Consider the following 20,385-nt stretch of genomic DNA (forward strand, 5'->3'; position numbering starts at 1 on the left):
TCCCTCACACACACATACACCCAGACACACACACACTTTACCACACCCATTCCCTGATGCCCCATCTTTACCACCCAACGGATGCTGGCAAGACATTCTCTCTGGATATGAATGAATGTCTCTTTCCTTGAAGAAACATGGAAATAATGAGAAACCTAGGGACGGCTCAAGAGTTTCAAAAAGAGGAAAAAGGCTCACCTCCCAGCTCATGCAGATTTACTTTACAATTAAATCCAATTATCTTTGTTATTTCAATCTTTGCAGAATGAGCTTAAGGGGAAAGAATCCGTCCGTTTGTTTTTATGGCATTTTGTTCCTTTTGAAATGTGTCACCCCATGGGACAATTAGCCTGGGAGATGTGTGCTTGGGTAAGACATTTTCCACAGCTCCTTTCCAAATGCTCATTGTGAACACTGTCCTAGCCTGTCCAAAGTATAGGGTGTACAGTTCCCTATTCCTTCCTTCCTTCTTTCATTCATGCATGCAGCTGAGCGCCTCTGAGTGAATGGCACCAGCCCAAGCCCAGGGCTGCTATGCAATTTGAAATTCCTTAGAAGGGTTGCCTTCCCTTCCAAGAGGGTGGTAGCTATAGTTGCTGCTCCACCAAGCCCTGGGAGGCTCCACGAGCCACAGAACAAACAGAGGGATATGTGTTAAAGTAAGAGACAAGGCCCATTTCCAAGGCCACAAGGAGGACCCTTGCCAGGGTGGATCAAGGTTAAACAAGCTCTCATTTGCTGACTTTGTACACTTCTTGGTATTTGTTAGACCACTTAGTAAGTATTCTCAGATAAGAGAATTAGATTGCTGAGTAGAAAACCAAAGCACTATTTTTCAGAAATTTTTTTTTCAGTCATGTCCAACTCTTCATGATCCCATTTGGGGTTTTCTTGGCAAAGATACTGGTCTGTCATTTCCTTTTCCGGCTCATTTTATAGATGAAGAAACTGAGATAGTCACTTGTCCAGGGTTACCTAGGTGTTAAAAATCTGATGTTGGATTTGAACTCAGGAACAGGAATCTTCTTGGCTTCAGGCCCAGAGCTCTGTCCACTGTGCCACCTAGTCATGCTAAGGCATGGAAATAAATTGCCTGGAGTTATACAGATAATAGATGATAGAGTCAGAACTCAAGCTCAGCTCCTTTGATTTCAAATATGGCACATCTATGTGGATGTTAGCAGACCCATTACAAGGCAAGATCACTAGGAACAGAGGCTATATCCAGGGGGCAGCTTATATAGTAGATAGTGCAATGGACTTGGAATTAGAAAGACTGAGCTTTGAATCCTTTCTCAGATAGTTACTACCTGTGTGACCGTAGTCAAATCATTTAGCTTCTCTCAACCTCAGTTTTCTCATCTGTAATTATATATAATAATATTACTTTATTGCCTATATAATAATAATACCTACCTTACTGGGCTGTTATAGGTCAAATAATATGTGTGAAGAACTTTGAAAATCTTAAAAGTTTACATATATATATATATATATATATATATATATATATATATGTATGTAGGTATGTGTGTGTGTCTGTATTAGCTATTTTTCTTGTTATTACTCTTAGGTCTTCCTTCATTAGATAGGAGCCCTAGAGTATAGATTATGAGTCCCCAGGCCTGAGAACTCACAAAGGGCAGAGACAATATCTCCTTTATCTGACTGAGGACTTTTGAGGGTTGTGTTTCTCCCCTCAGACTAAGGCACATGATATATCCATCCATTTGACTGGAAGTGTTTTGGAGTACATGCAGTACAATACCTTGCACAGAGTGGGTATGCATTTCTTGCTTTTTGAACTGAATTGGGGTGAAATGCTGCTCCCAAGGAGGCAGACTTTTAGACAAACTATTATCAGAAGGGATAGCAGTTGAGTTTTTTTGGTGGATGAGAAAGAATGGAAACACCCCAGGATCCTCATCTCTGCCCCTGGTGTTTCTAGGTTTCAGGACTGGAAAGAGAGAGCCCTCCTGCATGGGACAGAAAGCACTATTAACCTGGGTGAGGTACCCAGTACCGAATCCTCAGCAACTGGATGTCTGTTTCCACAATAGGGAATGCTTCCAAGAAGGCAAGCTGGAAAGGAGATGGGAGGAGAGGTCAGAGAGGCTACTCACAGCTCGGTCACATCCTTGGGGATTCCTTTGGGCAGGACCCGAAGCCCTTTGTTGCTGCAACGTACCACGGTCTCCATACAGGTACACTGCTCTGGACAGCGGGGAGCCACCTGGCAGCTGCTCTCGTCATTACCTAGATTGAAGACCAAGAGGAGAAAATGTGAGGAGACTGGACAACTGGGGAGAAACTGAGGAGGCAGGAAGTGATCAGGTTCCAGAAATGAGACCGTCCTTCCCCTCTTCCCCCAAGGCCAATAAATGCCTCTTCAGTAAATGAAAATGGGCCAAGGTGTGCTACCTCTGAACACAACCAATCCCCAGGCATTAGTGAATGTAATACACACTGAGTGCATGGTACAAAACGACCCCATCTTGTTCTAGCCTTCCACTTCCTCTCTCTTCTCCTTCATCCTTTAAAGTAAAAAGCAAAACAAAACAAAAACCCCCCAAAACCCAACAATTCTCCCCCCCAAACCCCTAAAATTCTGTAGGTCCAGATTTATTCAAATGGACATTCCTCTACATTTGGAGAAGTTTTCTATCAGCTGTTCATAGTCTTGGGACATTAACAGACAGAACTTGTCAGATCACTGATATTTCACTAAGGAGTTAAAAATGTTTCAGCATCTCAGAGCAATCCATTGTAAATGAGCAGTGAGAAGTATTATTTTTTTAAATATGAATTGTGAATTTCGGTTCTATTTCAGATTAACTGCTATTCGGAACACAAGGAAAGAAAATCATGTGATCCTAGTCACAGAGATGTTGGCAGAGATCAAAGGACTCCTCTGACATCAGAGTTCTCAAGATGAACTTGCATCCTCTGGTTATAATAAGATCCAAGATTTAGACGTAGAAGGGACCTTTCTCCAATCTTCTCACTTTCCAATGAATAAACTGAAGCTCAGAAGTGATTAAATTTAAATCCCAGAAGAGCTGGGACTCAAACTCAGGCCCTCTGATTTCAAAATCCAATACTCTTTCCAATCCTGTCTTCTGAGCTGGGCTGGTAGATGGCAGCCTCTTTCCGGTTTAAAAGTAAATAATAATTTTTTATACTGAACAATCCCTGGAGACTCTATTCAACCCCTAGGAATAGATGAGATCCATGTCAAGAACCCTAATGGTTTAAGCTGAAAACTTGGGGATTTGATTGTTCCCCTAATATCTTCCTGGTTCAGCCTTCGCTCACCCTACCCACTGGGGATAATATTTTAGACTATATTGACAAAATGCAGAATAAGCAGATCAATAAATAGTCCACAGCAGATTTTATCTCAAATACTGCATTCAATTCTGGACAAGAGATTTTAAGATGGATTTTTATAAACTGAGGCATAGGGAATGAGGCAATGTTGAGGGGTCTCAAAATTTTGCCATATGAGGAGCAGATAAAAAAATATTTAGCCTGGAAAAGAAAAGATTTAGGAGGGACATAATAGTATTTGAAGTGTTCTCATTTGAAGTATGTGAAAGGTTGTCATAAGAGGAGTGATTAGATTACAGCTCTAGAGGGCAGACTTGAGTTCAATATAAGGAAAGCTTTTTTAAAAAATCACTTAGGGGAATTCAAATAGGATACAGTATATCTCATGAAATAATGAGTTCTCTGTTATTGAAAATATTCAAATATCAGCTGAATGAGCATGTGTCAGGGTTGTTAGAGAGGCAAATCATTTCCAGCTCTGATATTTGATGAATCTGGAACTTGAGGCTTCACGATGCTCTTTCTTTTGTTCTTTCAGTTAGACGCTCATTCATTAAAATCCTAATGAATTCAAGGTACTGTGCTGAGTCGGAGTATACAAAGATAAAAATGAACCTTTTTCAGGGACAATACATTGTACTGGGTGAGGGGGGGTGGTAGAGAGAAAACATTTATCTAAATAAGGAATAAAAGTTCATTTGAGAAGAGAAAGTACATTAGCACTTGAGGGATTTATGGGAGAAATTTAAAAGAAGGATGGCTCCTGAGCCAAGCTTGAAAGAAGATGGCTCTGAAAGGCAGAGGAAAAGAGGGAGTGCATTCCAGGCTTGGGACATCTTGTATTAATGTAAAGAGGTAAGAAATTCCTCTGGTAAGATATAAGAATATCTAGTACCAGGATTAGCTAATTCATTCAGTTTTCTTGGAACACAGAGTACAAGGAGGAAAGAAATATGCACTAAAGCTGAAAGACAGATTGGAGTCAGATTATAAAAGGTGTTAAGTTCCAGAATGAGCCAATAGGGAGATGATGAGGTTCTGGAGAAGGGGAGTGACATGGGTTGCCTTAGAAAAATTATTTTAGCAGTTATGTGGAAAATGGTTCAGAGAGGGGAGAGGCTGGAGGGACGACCAGTTAGGGGACCATGACAATAGTTCACATGAGAGGTGATGAAAGAGTATGGCCTCGCCTCTTATTTTCACAACAGGACTTGGCAACTGATTGACTGTAGGAGATGCAGAATTAAAAAGGTGTTGGAGATTGTGAAGTTAGGTGAATAGTGGAGAGACGCTCTTAATGGAAATAACATAAAGCACAGCCTGGGGAAAAGCGGAGGCCTAAGGAAAAAGGAAGAAAGAAATGAAAATGATCTTCTTTTAGGGAGGAAAAATTCCTGACCAATAATTTGGTTAGTTATTCTTGTAAGATACTGCATGGAAAGCTTAGACCTAAGGTCTCAAAATACATTAAAGTCTCTTCCCCTGCTCACTTTCTGTTCCTGAAATAGTAATACTGCAGACATTCCTTCTTCCAGAAACATTTTCTTTTTCATACACTTGTTTAATCATGTATATATTCACATAAACTATGTGGATAAAGACTCATTTGCCATTTACAGAGAGAAAAACTGAGGCTGGGAGGCTTAAGGAACTTTTCCATAGGAAAATGTCTTTTGACAGGTGTTTCCTAGATTGTAATGACCTTGAGTGCACTGCCTAGGGGCCTAACTAGGGCTGCTGTGCTTCTCTTGGGGAGGACTCTGGACCACTGGGAGTTCTCCATCACCCCCCACCCTCCATCCTACCTCCCCTCCCAGATTTCTTTGCTTTCTCACCATCACAGGTGAAGTCTTGGATGGCCACGTCCTGGATGGGGATCTCCTTGAGGAAGAATGGTTTCTGGCACCGAGGATTCCCACTGACAATTCTTCTCTTCCTCAACCACTTCCCTAGCCATGCCAGATGGCAGTTGCAATTGAAGGGGTTGGAAAGCAGATTTCTGGAAAGGAAAAGAAAGGAGAGGTCCTCACCACATGCTCGACTTTCCCATGGGGGAAACAAGTGTAGCTGAACTTCAAACCAAATGTCTTCATAGATCTCCTTTGGTCTCTAGACCTAGATAATAATCCCTTGAAGCAGTTTGGGGATACCATTCATTTCCTGATATTTATGACATTTTCCAAGTGTCTCCTTCTAATTACTCAATCCTCTGAGGCTAAAAAAGGAGAAAGTATTTCTGTTCTTTGAATTTCAGATTGGGCAATTCATAGAATCCAGACGACTCAGTTTCTTCATTTGTAAAATGTAGATAATAATAGTTCCTACTTACTTCCTAGGACTGCTGTGAGAATATAATGAGGTAGTATTTATAAAGCTCTTTGCAAACATTAAAGTGATTTATAAATGGACATTTATTGGGGAAGTCACCTAACTAAATGGGTCTCTTCATCTGTAAAATGAAGTGGGGTAATGAGGGAGAGGTATTCTAGGTTGTCTCTGAGGTCCCTTCAAATTCTTCATCTGTGACTCTATGATGCTCTGCTATGTGGTATAGTGGAGAGAGAGCTTCCAGGTGGTGAAATAGAATGCCAGGTTTAGAGCCAGAAAGATTCATTTGTGATGAGTTCAACTCCAGCCTCAGACACTTACCAGCTCTGTGACCCTAGGCGAGTCACTTAATCTTGCTGATGTCAAATTCTTTATTAATAAATTGAATAGGAGAAGGAGATGGCCAACCGCTCTAATTCTAAATGGGGTCACAGAGTGCTGGGTACACTGAAAATGTAATGACTGAACAAATAATACCAGAGAGAGCACTAGCCTAAGAATGAGGAGACCTGGGATGCTAGTCCTAGCCCAGCTCCCGACTTCATTTCTGTCTGCCTTGATTTTCCAGTCTGTCAAGGTAAGAGATGGGGGTTTCAACAAGATAGCCAAGTTTCTAGTCCCAATATTCTACAATTCTAAACAGGCATGTGAGAGGAAAAGATATTTCTGTACCTTGTGCATACATATATATGTATATATATTTCTAAAATAATTGTTTTTTATTTTTCAAAACTCATGCAAAGATAGATTTCAATATTCTACCTTGCAAAACCTTGTGTTCCAAATTTTTCTCCATCCTTCCAAACCTCCTTCTCTCCTAGGCAGCAAGCATTCCAATATAGTTAAACATATAAATATATATTCTTAATAAATATTAAACAAACTGAAGCCTGATACGATCCCCACAGTGGTGTCAGTTAATTTGCTCTCTCTGTCCATCTGAATTTTATTTAAGTCAAAAAACAGTTAGGTGCTTACTCTATGGTGTAGGCTAAGGCTTCAGGCTGTCTGCCTCCCTGAATTCCCCCTTATGTCAGGTGGATGCTTCTTTCTTCAAACATCTGCACAATGTTGTTTATTCTCACTGAGAATCTTACTATTTATGCCTCAACTCCTTTCTTTCTGATGTATGGTACTCCAATACATTGGGAAGAAGTCCTGACTGGAAGTCAGGAAGCTTGTTCCCAATTTTATTACTAATCAACTGTGTGATTTCAGTAAACCACTTTCCTCTCTTGCTTTGGTTTTCTCATTTGTAAAATGAGGGTACTGCCTAGCTGATCTCCCAGCTTTAATAATATTTGGTACAATTCTGCAGTTCCCATCAGGGTGGGCCCTCTGTGACATTATTCCTCCTTCCCTCAGGCTCCAATAATGTTATCAAGTGTGTTGTTGAGACTCACTAACCCCAGGCCCATAATGATGGTGACTGGGAGATGAGAGAAGAATGCTAAGTTCATTTACGGTATTATCTCTGTGCCTCCTGAGGTGTGGGGTTGATTGGAAAGAGGAAAAAAATAGCTGTGGGATGGTTCATTTGGGGGAGACTTTGATAGAAGTCACTATACTGAAAATGAATGCCACGTAGAAAGAAATGGAGCTCTTAGCTGATGCCAGTAGCCTGCAACACAAAACCAAAGATCCAAAGAACAGGATTAAAAAGTAACAGCAGGGGAATACATAGTAAGAAGAAAAGAAAGGCTGATTACATCTTGAAGGATAACAAGTAAACTCATTTGAGTTTACTTGAAAGATTAAGAAAGCCACTGAAAATATGATTGATATCTTTACAAAACAGATTGAGAAACTGAGGCACAGAAAATCTAAATGTGTCCCAGGTCACATTGAAGGTGTGAGATCTTTTCCAGGAAACAGTTCCTAGACTGTCTAGTAGAGGCCATATGATGTTTAAGTAGTTTAATGAGGACTGTTCGATTTATGTGTCCATGTCTTTGCAATTTGTTTCCATAAGTGGGAAAGTCTGATGTAAAAATTTTACTCTGGACTGTAGCCAAGCCTACCAACCCAGCTAAATGAAAAAGAGGATTAAATGTTTGTTTCTTCATTATGAGAAAAGGGAAAAATTTGCTTGATCAAAATATTCCTTCATAGCGAAGGGACATGTTTTTCCTCCTGACATTACAAATAAACACAACCACCACATAGAGAACCCCTATCAGAATCACTGATGAGCTTTTTGAGCAGGTCTGGGGGTATGGCTTAATTACAGCCAACATTCAGAATCTTGGGATTTTAGGATTGGAAAAAAAGGTTACAGGTCATGTCATCTAATCATAAGATTGTGGTATTTAGAGCTGGGAGGGACATAATTCAATGTATTCCAGAGGAGAAACCTATGAAGTAATGAAAGATAGTGACTTGTGTGGTATATATAGTAAAAAGAACATCAAAGTCTTGAAATCAAGTCTTGACTCCCAGAAATACTCGGGCGATCTCTGGCATTCTCTGAGGCTGTTTGCTCATCTCTAAAAATGGAGATAATAGATTGAAAGGCAGAAGGCCCCATAGAGACTATCTAGTCATGTTCTCATTTTACAGATGAAGAAACTGAGACCCAGACAAGGATTATTGTTCTTTCTTTCCCGGCTTTCCAGGATTATTATGAGAAAAGCACTTTAGAAAAGGTGTTCAATACATGCTTCTTGATTTGCTGAAAGGCATTTTCTTCTCAATTCTATATGGATTATAAAGTAAGTCAAAGAAGTTGGTACATTTTGACAGGGGGTAGCTGTATATGAATCCCTTTGCAATCTTGCCTTGCCTTTTCTCCCAAGTGTTTGGCTAAGAGAAAATGCTTAATATGGCCTTTGTTTTTATTCTTTTTATTTACTAACTCAAGTTAAAATTGTCTGTCTCTTTTTAATCCCCAACACTTATGCATATACAGCACTGCAGCACAGCACCTGCCCATGGCGTTGCTTCTTGGCATCTACAAGTTTTTAGGTACCCCCTCACATGCCCACACAATTATGCCACATGTGTGTATGTGTATACACAATGCATATATAACTATATATATGCAAACCCCTCATTTTATGCAAATTATACAAAATTCTTTTGTCAGCCTTTAAAGAAAATCTCAGTCTGAGTTTATTACCACCTCTTTTAGAGAAAGTAGGTTAGCATATTATTATACAAAAACACAAATGTACACACACTTATATGTGTATATATACACATACATACCCACACACCATATAGTTTCTCATATTTCCACATAGGCTCAAGGGCAGGAACTGTGTTTTCCCAGTTAGACTATAGGCTCACACAAAATCACAGCATCTCAGACCTCAGAGGCTATAAATATCTCAGTGAATACCAATCAATCAACACACATTTATGTAGTACCTACTTTGTACCATGTACTGTGCCAGTGCAGGAATCCACTCTAAAACACTCCTGACAAATGATCATTCAGTTTCCATTTGAAGACCTCAGTGAAGGAAAACCTCTTACCCCTGCCTAATGTAGTCCACTCCACTTTTGGCATCTGGTTATTGTCAGGAAGTTTTCTCATAAATCTCCCCCTCTCCTAGTGTTCATCCACCTGTTCCTAATTCTGTTCTCTTTCTTACTGATAGCTTTTTCTTGAAGACAGAACCATACATTTACCGTCACACTGAGAGCTCCCCAAGGGCAGGGATTATTTTTTTTTATTAGACCAACATTCTTCCCCTTTAGGAAAAACATTGCATCTTGTCCTTAGAATATGAGCTCCTGCTCTTTTGGGGATGGCAAAGAAATGGAAACTGAGGGAGTGCTCATCAACAGGATCAGGGCTAAATATAATAGAATGATATTGTATGGTTGGAAAAATGAAGGGGGCAGTTTCAGAGAAAGCTGAGAAGATTTATATGGTCTAAGGCAAACTGAAATGAGCAGAACCAAGGGAACAATTTATACAATAACATTTTATATTATTATAAATAATTTCAATAAATGCAGTATTATAAAGAGGCAGCTAGGTGGGTGAGTGGTTAAGGCTGTTGAAAGGAAGATCTGAGTTCAAAACTTTCCTCACTTATTAGTTGTGTCTGCATAAGTTATTTAACCACTCTTAGCCCCAGTTTTCTCACATGTAAAATGGGGATAAATAGCATCTATGTCTCAGAGTTGTTATGATGATCAAATCAGATAATAGAGGGATAATTTTTTGCAAGCATTAAAGTATTTATATACAAAATACAATATACAAACACTAGTTATTATAATTAAACAGAAACAACCTTGACAAGACTTAAGGATTCTGATCAATTTAATAACTAATCATGATTCTTGAGCATTCATGATGAAATATGCTAACCTAGTTTCTGACAAAGAGGTGGTAATAAATACAGATTTTTTTTTAAAGGTTGATGAAAGAATTTGTTTTGCTTGACTCCACATCAAATCATGAGTTTTTTTTAGTAGGAGTCTGAGGGAGAAAAAGTAAATTTTCATTGACTGAAAAAACAACAATTTTAATGAAAATAAATAAAAATAAAATTTTAATAAGACTATGAGCTCTTGTAAGAATGGGGCTATAACTTTCCTGTTATTATTTCATCATCCTCATAGTTAGTGAGTACTGGCTATTTGCTCAATTAAAAAAAAACTAACAATGCAAGATAATAAAAGTTAAATGAATAAAATCCAGGACTTTTATCTTGTCATATAGTAATCTCTCTATTGCATCAGGCTGCCAAGATAATATGGAGATCTGTGGAGTGGGAAGTCAAAGAAGGGTTTTGTCCAGGGGTGGCCAGGAGGAGTTTTTCATCCCTCCCCAGGGCTGCCTCTATTAAGCAGAGCAGATTGTTAGGACATCAGAACTTACATGGTTGACAGGGAGACAAGTGTGGTGAAGGCTCCTGGGGTGATGGTGGTGATTCTGTTGTCATAAAGGGACAGTAGCCTCACTGAGCTCAGTCCAGCAAAGGTGTCATTGTTTACACAGCTGATTAGGTTGCTCCGCAGCATCCTGCAAGAAGAAGCCTGGTGATGAGTGGTAGAATGGAGACTTGTTTCTTTCTCCACCACTGCAGGGCTCAAAGTCAGCATTAGCTCCTTAGGTCCCCTCTGATATTGCCCAGAATGAGCTATTTTGAGCGTATATGCATCTGTGTGTAAATACATTTAAAAGGACTGCATCGCACACCCAGGACTTAGATTTTAGGAAAGGCATTTTAAAACATTCCCTCTACTAAGCCACTGTAATGGAGGTCTGGCTCCATGCGGAGACTCCATCAAATTGTTTAACTGATGCAGGGCCCTCACATGGAGAACACTGATAGATTACGTCTGGGGGAATCGTGATGAGGTGTAAGGAAAGTGCCTTGGGGAGCATGTGTAGACATTCCATCTTGGTTGGAATATCTACATTGGAATGTCTAAACCTGGTGAAAGAGGAGATTTTAGATGGATTTTGGGGACATTCAAAAAAGCCTTGTCAACATTAACCACTTTCTCTTTATCTGGTGAGAGACTCCTTAGCTCACAGGATCTGATGAGACACTCGGATAATACTGAGAGTTTTGAAAGGTTGATAGAAAAAGGACACAGGAATCTAGGAGTGGGAATGAGTTTTGAAGGCACTACAGCATCGACACCTCAAGGATTTAGGAATGGCCTTTGGGATCAGTCCAGTAGTATCTGAGATAAGGCTCATCTGGCATCATACCTCATGTAATTATAAAGTTGGTGGGATCAACTGAGCTAAGTTGTGAGCTTTCTATCCCAGAATCCAAGTTGGTATAGAAAACAGGATATTCTGAGGTACTTTGTATGGGAAATGTTTGCATGTTTTTTGTGACTATGCCTTTGACGGAAATATCTTTTTATAAAAGCTAATTTTATAAAAGCTAATTGTTCTATTAAAAGGAACTTAGGTGCTGGTAATTGGCACCCAAAAATGGGGCAGGGATAGAGCACCAGCTCTGAAGTCAGGAGGAACTGAGTTCAAATTTGGTCTCAGACACTTAATACTTCCTAGCTGTGTGACCCTGGGCAAGTCACTTAACCCCAATTGCCTCAGTTAAAAAAATGGGGGGAGCATAGTCGGTGGAAGTTGAGCTGATGGCAGTAGAAGAGAGATATCTCAAGCCTTCAGGGTAACTCTAGACTCCTGAGGAGGAGGTACAGGAGCACATATCACTAATTCCTCTGTAGAATTACAGGTGATTTCACTTTTCTCTTATGATGGTATTGGACTATGATCCTCAAACTTTTTAAATAGGGGGCCCTAGACTGTTGGAGGGCCGGACTATAGTAAAAACAAAACCTCACACTCTGTCTCCGCCCCTCAGCCCATTTGCCATATCCCTGTGGGCTGCATAAATGTCCTCAGCGGGCTGCATCTGGCCCTCGGCCATAGTTTGAGAACCCCTGGTATTGGATGATCAATCTATAACCATTACCACTCCAACATTTTATCTATCCAGAACCAAATGCTTACTCCCTATCATCCTCTGCTCCCTCCTATTCTCTCCTGACTTCTCATTCTCTTGGTCTCACCCCACCCTGGACCTCCATCGTTATTCCAAACTACCGGGTTTGGGGTCACTTACATTGTCTTGAGGCTGGTGAGCCCGCGGAACATTCGTCCATGCACCAGCTCCAGCTGGTTTCCTGTCAGCATCAGTTCCTGTACGTTGGCTGCCCCATCAAAGACACCTTCCCGCACCTCCTTGATCTTGTTGTTACTAAGGTTTCTGAAGGAAGAGGAGTAAGCAAGAGAGAAGAGGGTGAGAGAAAAGTAGTAATGACCTTGAGTGGCGTGAGAAAACCATTGCCCTTTTGCAACCAAGTGAGGATGTGAGGGTAAAAGTGGGGCAGGTGGGGAATAAGGACTAGACCAGTACTTTTACTGATACAGGGAACTTCCTCTATCCATGCAGAGGAAGCACCTTCTCTGAAAATTATTGTTTTAGGGATTTGCCTAGACCAATGACAGGTTAAGTGATGTGGCCAAGATCACGCAGTCAGGATGTGTCAGCAGTTAAATATACAAAACGAACACCCGGGTTTCTAGGTCAGCTCTCTATCCCACCATACTTTGCTGCTTCTCCCCATATATAAAATATCTGCAAATGACAGGATGGGAGAGAGGAGAACTGGCTACTGAAAAGAATCCTCTGCAATGTGAACAACTGTCACTTCCGATTAAGCAGGTATGGATCAGACAAAGGTTAACATCAATGGTAGAGGCAGATGAGCGTATGTATGTGTGTGTAAAATATAAAAGTATCAATGCATCTATAGGCTTTAGAAGGGGGAAGAAGTGGTAAAGGACAAGAATACAGGGTCCAAATGAGTTAATGGGGAAGTTGCAACAAGAAAAGTAAGGAGAAATGGAAGTAAGCGAGATGCTCTAGGATCTCAATGAATCTTGCATCTTGAAGGGGCAATGCTAAACAAAGGCCTGCATAATGACCAGTTCTAACATTATTATTTCATAAATATAGATTTTTGGATATTTGGTATTTTCCCACCATTTTCAGCCTCACATCTCTCCCCCAGACCCAGCTTTCAGACCTGTGCTCTGAGATGTTTTACACTTTTACTAAAAAAAGCCACCTTGGAACAAACATCATAAGAAGATTATGATGAACTGGCCTTGATTGCTCAATCAAAACATTAACCACTTGTTTGAGACTCTTCCCAGGCAAACATCAATGGTGCAGGGCTCCATCCCACCCCCATGACAAAAGAGCCCAGATTGTCAAACATGAAAGGCTTCCAGGGCCTAACGGATGGAACAGAACCAAATGATATTTACACTATCCAAGGGGAGGAATTTAGCCTGACCAAGCACATCCTATTTGCCAAACAAATAATCTGTCTGGAAAGCCTCCTACACAACCTCCAGTGAACCATCCAGGCCATCCTGCCCTGGTGACTGGGATGGGCACACTAACCTGCAGACAGGAATACACCGGCCACAGCTGCTGCAGACATATTCCTTGTTCCATAATAGCCTTTTGTTGTTCCTTTCTCTCCCATCCCAGGAAACAATACAAACAATAGTTGCCTCACTGACAGAAATGTGTGTGTATTCCTGCTTAATCTCTTATAGTTTCTCCATAGTCCATGGAGAAATATTCAATAGGTTAAATTTTATTCTATTTAGGATCATTATTTTATTTCATTTGGACTGTCTGCTTTCTCTTAAATCCTGGGAACCTGGACAGAGGATAACTCAGGAATGATGATAATGCAGTGAGAAGATTGCAAATTAACCCAGTTCAGAAACAAAATTGGAAATAAAGGTTCCCTCTATAGGAATAATTCACCCATAATCCAGAAGAGGAAGATTTTTGCTTTGAGAATTGGGCTTTTTGATGGACTAAAGTACCCACAACAGGCAACAAAGATGAGTATGACTACTTATGAAATGGCATTGCCAGACATCTGTTTTTTTAAATATACAAAATTAACACCACATCACTGTAAGGTTTCACATTGAGGATAGAAGATAGAAGAGCAAGTTCTGCTTTAAGTTGTTCCAATGCAATTGATTGTATTAGGGAATGGTCTAAGCAGAACTCACATTATTAATTTGCTAATGTGGATTTCTTTGACTTCTTCATAAGAAACATTGAGAGAACACAGTTTAACAGTATCACTTTTCAATAGTTCACAAGCTAAACCTTTCTAAACCACTTTCATAAACCAATATCAAGTCTTTGTTAAGATAAAGTATCATATTCATCATAGATTTTTTTGTTGTTGTTGCACTAAAAGCTGGCCTATACCACACGCAATCATGGTAGACCAGAGTACAGAACTAGCAGCTGCCAAAGACTGGGAACCAGATTATTATTTATTATTTACCACATTTTTGCATTTTTGAAAGTATGTATTTCTGGAACTTTTAACATGTATAAAACTGTGCTACCATGTTTTTATTAAGTTTCTATCTCTTTTTGAACATGTCCTTAACAAAGTAACACATTTTGACACATTTTGAGTTTTGTGCTCCTAAACCCATTTCCACCATAAGCTCTGTGGTTTTTATTGAGCAATTTTACATAGCAAGGTACTTTCTGGGAATGCATATGTCTAGTTATAGCAGAACTTTCTGCATTTTCAATCTATTGCCTCACACCCAAGATTTAGCTGAAGCAGGGCAACTTGGAGAAATCAAATCTAAGGAAAAACTGTATACCCAATGAACTTCTGTTTTCTGTTTTCAGGGCTCATTTATATTCTTTCCACGAAATGTGATTGTTGTCGCCTCCATAAGCCAAGGAGAGTCTATCTGGCTATCTCTGTAGAGCTTCAGTCTGACAAGGCAAAGCTCTGTCTACTAGAGGTCTCTATTTTTCATGCTTGTTGGATATACTAATCCTGTTTGACATGAGGGAGGTGGTTATAATTCAGGCGAAAGAACTGATTTCAGGCTCAGACAGGGATGGAGGTAAGAGACAGGAAGAGAGTGGAAAAACTAATAAACTAATAAAATTGGTTGGTGAAAAGGTTGCATTTTGGGTTTCCCATCTGGACAGACAAGCATGTGTGGTGCAAGTCAAAAGAATACTGCTTCTTCAGTCAGAGGAACTGGGTTCAGATCCTGCCTCTCACACTTAATATCTGTGTTATTAACAGTGTGTGTAACATCAATGGATTTCCTCAGGCTTCAGTTTTTTGGTTTGAAAAAATGAAGGGGTTAGATTTGGTGACTTCCAAGATCCCTTGAAACTCTACATCTATGATCTTATGTCATGGTCCAGAGATTTCAATGATAGTTTCCGTTAGCACTGAAACTAACTTGAAAGTCAGTGTAAGCATGTAGCACATGCTGTGATCCTTGCTATTGGAGAGCTGGTGGATTGTTTGAGTTCAGGAGTTTTGAGCTATAGTAATGCTAAAGCAGATATGGTATCCCCATTAATTATGGCAAAAACATAGTGGATCATCAGATGTCTAAAGAAGTGTGAATAGCTCAGGTTAGAAACAGAGCAGGTCAAAGCTTCCCTGTTAATAATTAGTACTAAGGTCAGCCTTGAATGGCTATTGTACTTCTAGCCTAGGATAGCTAGACAGCTTTCAAAAAGACAAAAAATAATCAATGCAAAACAGGGATTCTTAAAAGTGTGTGTGTGTGTGTGTGTGTGTGTGTGTGTGTGTGTGTGTGTGTGTGTGTGTGTGTGATGGATCCTTTTGCCAGTTTGATAAAGCTTATGCATTTCTCAGAATAATAAAACAAAACACTTAGTATGACAAAAGAAACCAATTATCTTAAAGTCTAGAGTAGATATAAGTAAACAATTCCAAATCATTCAGTAGGAAGTATTGTGCTTATCCAGGATTATTTCTTCATTTGTATTTAATATATATGTGCATATATATGTGTGTGTATATATATAGATAGATATATACACATAATCCTTGAAAATTCCAATTGGGAATTTATTGTATTCAAATTTTCTTCATCTGCATTAAATATATAATAATAATCCTTGAATTTTCCAGTTGGGAGTTTACTGTATTCAAATTTTCTCTTAATTCACATCCAGGGAATTATGAAAATATTTCTTAAAAAACAAGTTAATGGATCCCAGGTTAAGAACCCTTGGTATAAAACATAAAGCTTAATGAGCCTTCACTACATTGAGAAAATATACTATAGAGAATTTTGATTTCAGAATTTATTTGGAGTTATAGCAACAACCCCTTATATTTGTTTTATATTTTTCAAAATTCTCTGCTCTGATATCATTTTATTCTCACAATGAAGTTAGAGCAAGAATTTACATCTTCGTTTGATACAACATAATAATAATAATAATAATAATAATAATAATGATGGCATCGACTATTTATATAGTACTTTAAAGTTTGCAAAGTACTTTACAAATTATCTCACTTAATCAGCACAACTCTGTAAGGTTAGTACTATTTATGCATGTCTAGTGGTAGAGAATTGATGTGAGAATCCCCTCTATTCAGAGACACACAGGTCCAACGTGAAAGAATTCACGAACCTGAAAAGTCTGAATGGCAAAAGAGATTTTTATTGGTACTGAGAAGCCAGCTTTGCTAGGAAGACAAACTCCTCAGTGGCAAGAGTCCTGTTAGGGAAATAACAAAAGGTTATCACTAAGAAAAGAATGTCTTCACAGCAAGCAAGAGTCCTGGCAGGCAACTGTGCCAAGAAGAGAAGTCCCTTTGCAAAGTGTAATTCCTACTTCGGACTTCTGCAAAAATTTGGAGTTTAGAATTGTCTTTTATAGTAGTCTGAGTCTGAGGCTTCCATTGAATGAGATTCCTTCAATGTTGTTAATGCCCCCCAGGCCTAGGTACTTAGTATCTTGGAGTTTCAAGTCACTCAATAGACCCAGATCTCCAACTGAATAAAATCATTTTGAAGGTTTTTTTTCCCCCAGAGCCTGGAATTTCCTGAAGAGGATCCAGCTACCTCCAAATGATCAATGGAAGGTGATTTTGACCAAGATCTCCAATTGAATGAAGCCACGTAACTTGTCAGGGAAGATATGCTTTCCCAGACATTTTGGAGAAACTCCGAATCTCCCTTCTTTTGCAGATCAAAGGGGACACAGTTTCAAAGTTCACCCCCATTGCTTCCCCCCAACAGTCAAGGGTTCACCCCCATCACTATTATCAACATCTCTATATTACACATGGGAAATTGAGGGAAACAGGGTTAACTGACTTGCTCTAAAGGACAGAGCTAGTAAATGACGGGATCTGATCCCAAGTCCAGTGCTTTATCTACTATACCAACTAGTTTTCTACTTTTCCTGAGGCTCAGTGTGTAAGTGACTTGTTCATTAAGATATAGCTGACTGGGGGAAGATAAAGGTCAGTCAGGTTGGTCAATGAGCACTTCTTAAATACTTATAATGTGCTTAGTACTAGAAAAATGAAGAAAGACAAAAACATTATCCCTGTCCTCAAGAAGCTCACATTCTAAGCAAGCTGGAGAGTCTCTGGAGTCAGAATATAATATTGTGGGCAAACATGTGGATGAGATCCAAATTACCCAAACAATGCATCAGGAGGTGATTGCTCAGATTACAAGAAAGGCAAAAACTGCTTTGCAAAAGGCTTCACTACAGGGTTCTTTTAAATAGCCAGCTCTCCCAGCAAATTGCAAATGTGAATCAATTTACAACAATGATTTGCACATTTTCTCGAAACCCAAATATGGTATAAAGCAAGGTAGATATCTTAGAGTCCATTCTATCTTTCTTTGGCTCAGTAACCTTTCCACAGCAATGTAGAAATCTGTTTTCCAGCTCTATCTTCTCTCTTTTCCTATAATTATTTGAATGTGAGCTCCTGGAGGTAAGAAACTATGACTGACTTTTTTTCTTTATCTCAGAACTGAGCACACTGCCTGGCACATGGTAAGTACTTAACAAATGTTTGATGATTGACTGACTGATCAGGAATTTTTCTTCCCCCCCCCCCCCCCACTAATCCTTACTGAGTAAAAGATATTGCAGAGAGAAGCAGAGAAACTGCTACTGGAGATGGAGTCTATTTCCTCCAGCCCTTCCAGATCCCCCTAAGGGGCAAATGAAGTTGCTTTGACTAAATCCAGAGTCTCCAACAATAACTTTCTTCCCCTCTTAGTAGACAAGCTAGAGCTGAAACCTGTCACTGAACAGTCCCATCTAAGAACTCTTTGTGAAGGAGGGAGTTCGGGTAGAACTTGGCCAATTAGGATGGCAGCAAAGGGTTTGGTGAGGAGGTTGTGATGGCAAATCCACAGGAGGCCAACACTTCTTAGTGAACAGCGGGGTGCAATCACCTCTGGCCGCCTGTTTCCAGACATCTGAAATACACCTGTGTGTTTACATTCTCATCTCCTGCCAAGAATGGAGCAAGGAAGACTTATTGCTTCACAGGAAACAAGAGCAAGACGGCTTCCCGCTGGCTTCTGAATAATCATATGGCCTTGGCAGAAACATTGCCATCCTTCATCCCATTCCCTTTCAGCTGGGCTTGGGAGCTTGGGAGTAGCCTATCACACCCTTTGTAGTCCTTATTAAATGAAGAATGCTATTTATGTCTAGAATAAACTTTTCTTCTCTGAAGTCAGGACCAATATAATAAATTTTTTTTCTGGCTATGTGGGAAAAAAGGAGAGGGAGCATGGTATAGTGGATAGAGAACTCATCTTGGAGTCAGGAAAATCTAGTTTTGATTCCCACCTGAGATCTATGGTAGGTGTGTGATCATGAGCAATTATCTTAACCTCTTAGTATTTCAGAAAACTCTTGAAGACTACAAATTAACAAAGAATTATCTGCATTTGTAGAGGGAGTTCCCCTGCTAATGAAATCACAGGTTGGTACCAATAAAAAGGATAATGAATCATCTTTACTCCAGAAATGATATCCCTCCCCTCCAAAAACATACAAAAACCTCTTTAGTTACATATTTCTGGCCTGAATATATTTTCTTTCTCTGGCCCTTAGGGAACTAGAAAAATAATAATTTGACTTCTCAACAAGAAGCAAACCCATCCTCAACAATCACCCTCCTGAATTTTTTCCAGTGTCAGTTAAGTCCTTGCATTAAACAAGAAATTTTTCCTCATCCTTCCCAAGGCTAGTGCTTTCCCTCTGTTGATTATTTCCAATTTATCCCATCTATATCATGTTTGTACATCTTTGTTTGAATGTTGCCTACCCCAAAATTAGACTGTGAAAGCTTTGAGGGCAGGGTCTTTTAACTTTTATTTGTAACTTAATGCTTAGCACAATTTCTGGCACGTTTGTTGTTGTTTAGTTATGTCCAACTATTCATGATACCACAGCCCATAGCACATCAATATCTTCCATAGGAATTTCTTGACAAAGGTACTGGAACATTTGCCATTTTTTTCCAGTTCTTTTTCCAGACAAGGAAATTGAGGCAAACAGGGTTAAGTGACTTGCCCAGGATCACACAACTCTTAAATGTCTGAGCCTGGATAAGAACTCAGATTTCCTGACTCCAGATCTGGCACCTCATCCACTGCACCACGTAACTGCCCCATTTTCATGATCACACCTTAACTATTTGATGGTTATCTAGGCTCCTAGACTTTGCCCATTAACCTTGCATGACCACTAGCTCTGCATCACAGGTGCAATGTAGTAGCTATGGCTCAGAGTCCTCTCTACTCACATTTTCCTTAGATTAGGCAGCTTCTTGAAGATCCCAGTGGCTTCAAGGACAGAGATTTCATTGTCATTTAGGCGTCTGGAATGAAGCAAAAGAGAGAAGGAAATTAGGCATTAGGATAAGTGACTTCCATTCCTTCACCCTAGAAGGGCTATGATCTTTACTGAGATAATGTTATAGCACTCCACATGTCTTTAATTCCTAATATCCTACAAAGACTCACAACATCTGAAAGATATAATTGAATAGAAACTCAGTTGTACTATCCAATATTCCTCATTTGATTACTTGGTATCTTAGTTCTAAAAGTAATGGGGAGGCACTGGAGGAAAAGAAAAGAAAATCACCACTATCTCTCCACCTCCATCAAGAATCATTCTGGACTACAGAAAATTTGTTTATCACATAACAAATCCATAATATAATTATCTCAGCATCTAAACTCACTATTAATTTTAATTCAATTGGGCAAAGGTATTATGTAAGAACAGAATATTAGATGTTAGAGGAATTATAATAAAAATAGCAGCTATATATCACTTTAATCTTTGGAAAGTGATTTATAAAGACCATCTCATTTGATCCTCA

General features: G+C 39.4%; 1 protein-coding gene across 1 annotated transcript in view; it reads right to left on the reverse strand.

The window, feature by feature from the left end:
• SLIT3 (slit guidance ligand 3) overlaps nt 1-20,385 on the reverse strand; it is a 772,880-nt gene that overhangs the window by 88,036 nt on the left and 664,459 nt on the right. Inside the window, 5 exon segments of the mRNA XM_074292023.1 lie at nt 2,124-2,256; nt 5,166-5,329; nt 10,496-10,639; nt 12,225-12,368; nt 19,801-19,875. Coding sequence (XP_074148124.1) covers nt 2,124-2,256; nt 5,166-5,329; nt 10,496-10,639; nt 12,225-12,368; nt 19,801-19,875 — 660 coding nt within the window.

This window comes from Sminthopsis crassicaudata, chromosome 2 (genome assembly GCF_048593235.1).
Source record: "Sminthopsis crassicaudata isolate SCR6 chromosome 2, ASM4859323v1, whole genome shotgun sequence".
Taxonomy (NCBI): Eukaryota; Metazoa; Chordata; class Mammalia; order Dasyuromorphia; family Dasyuridae; genus Sminthopsis; species Sminthopsis crassicaudata.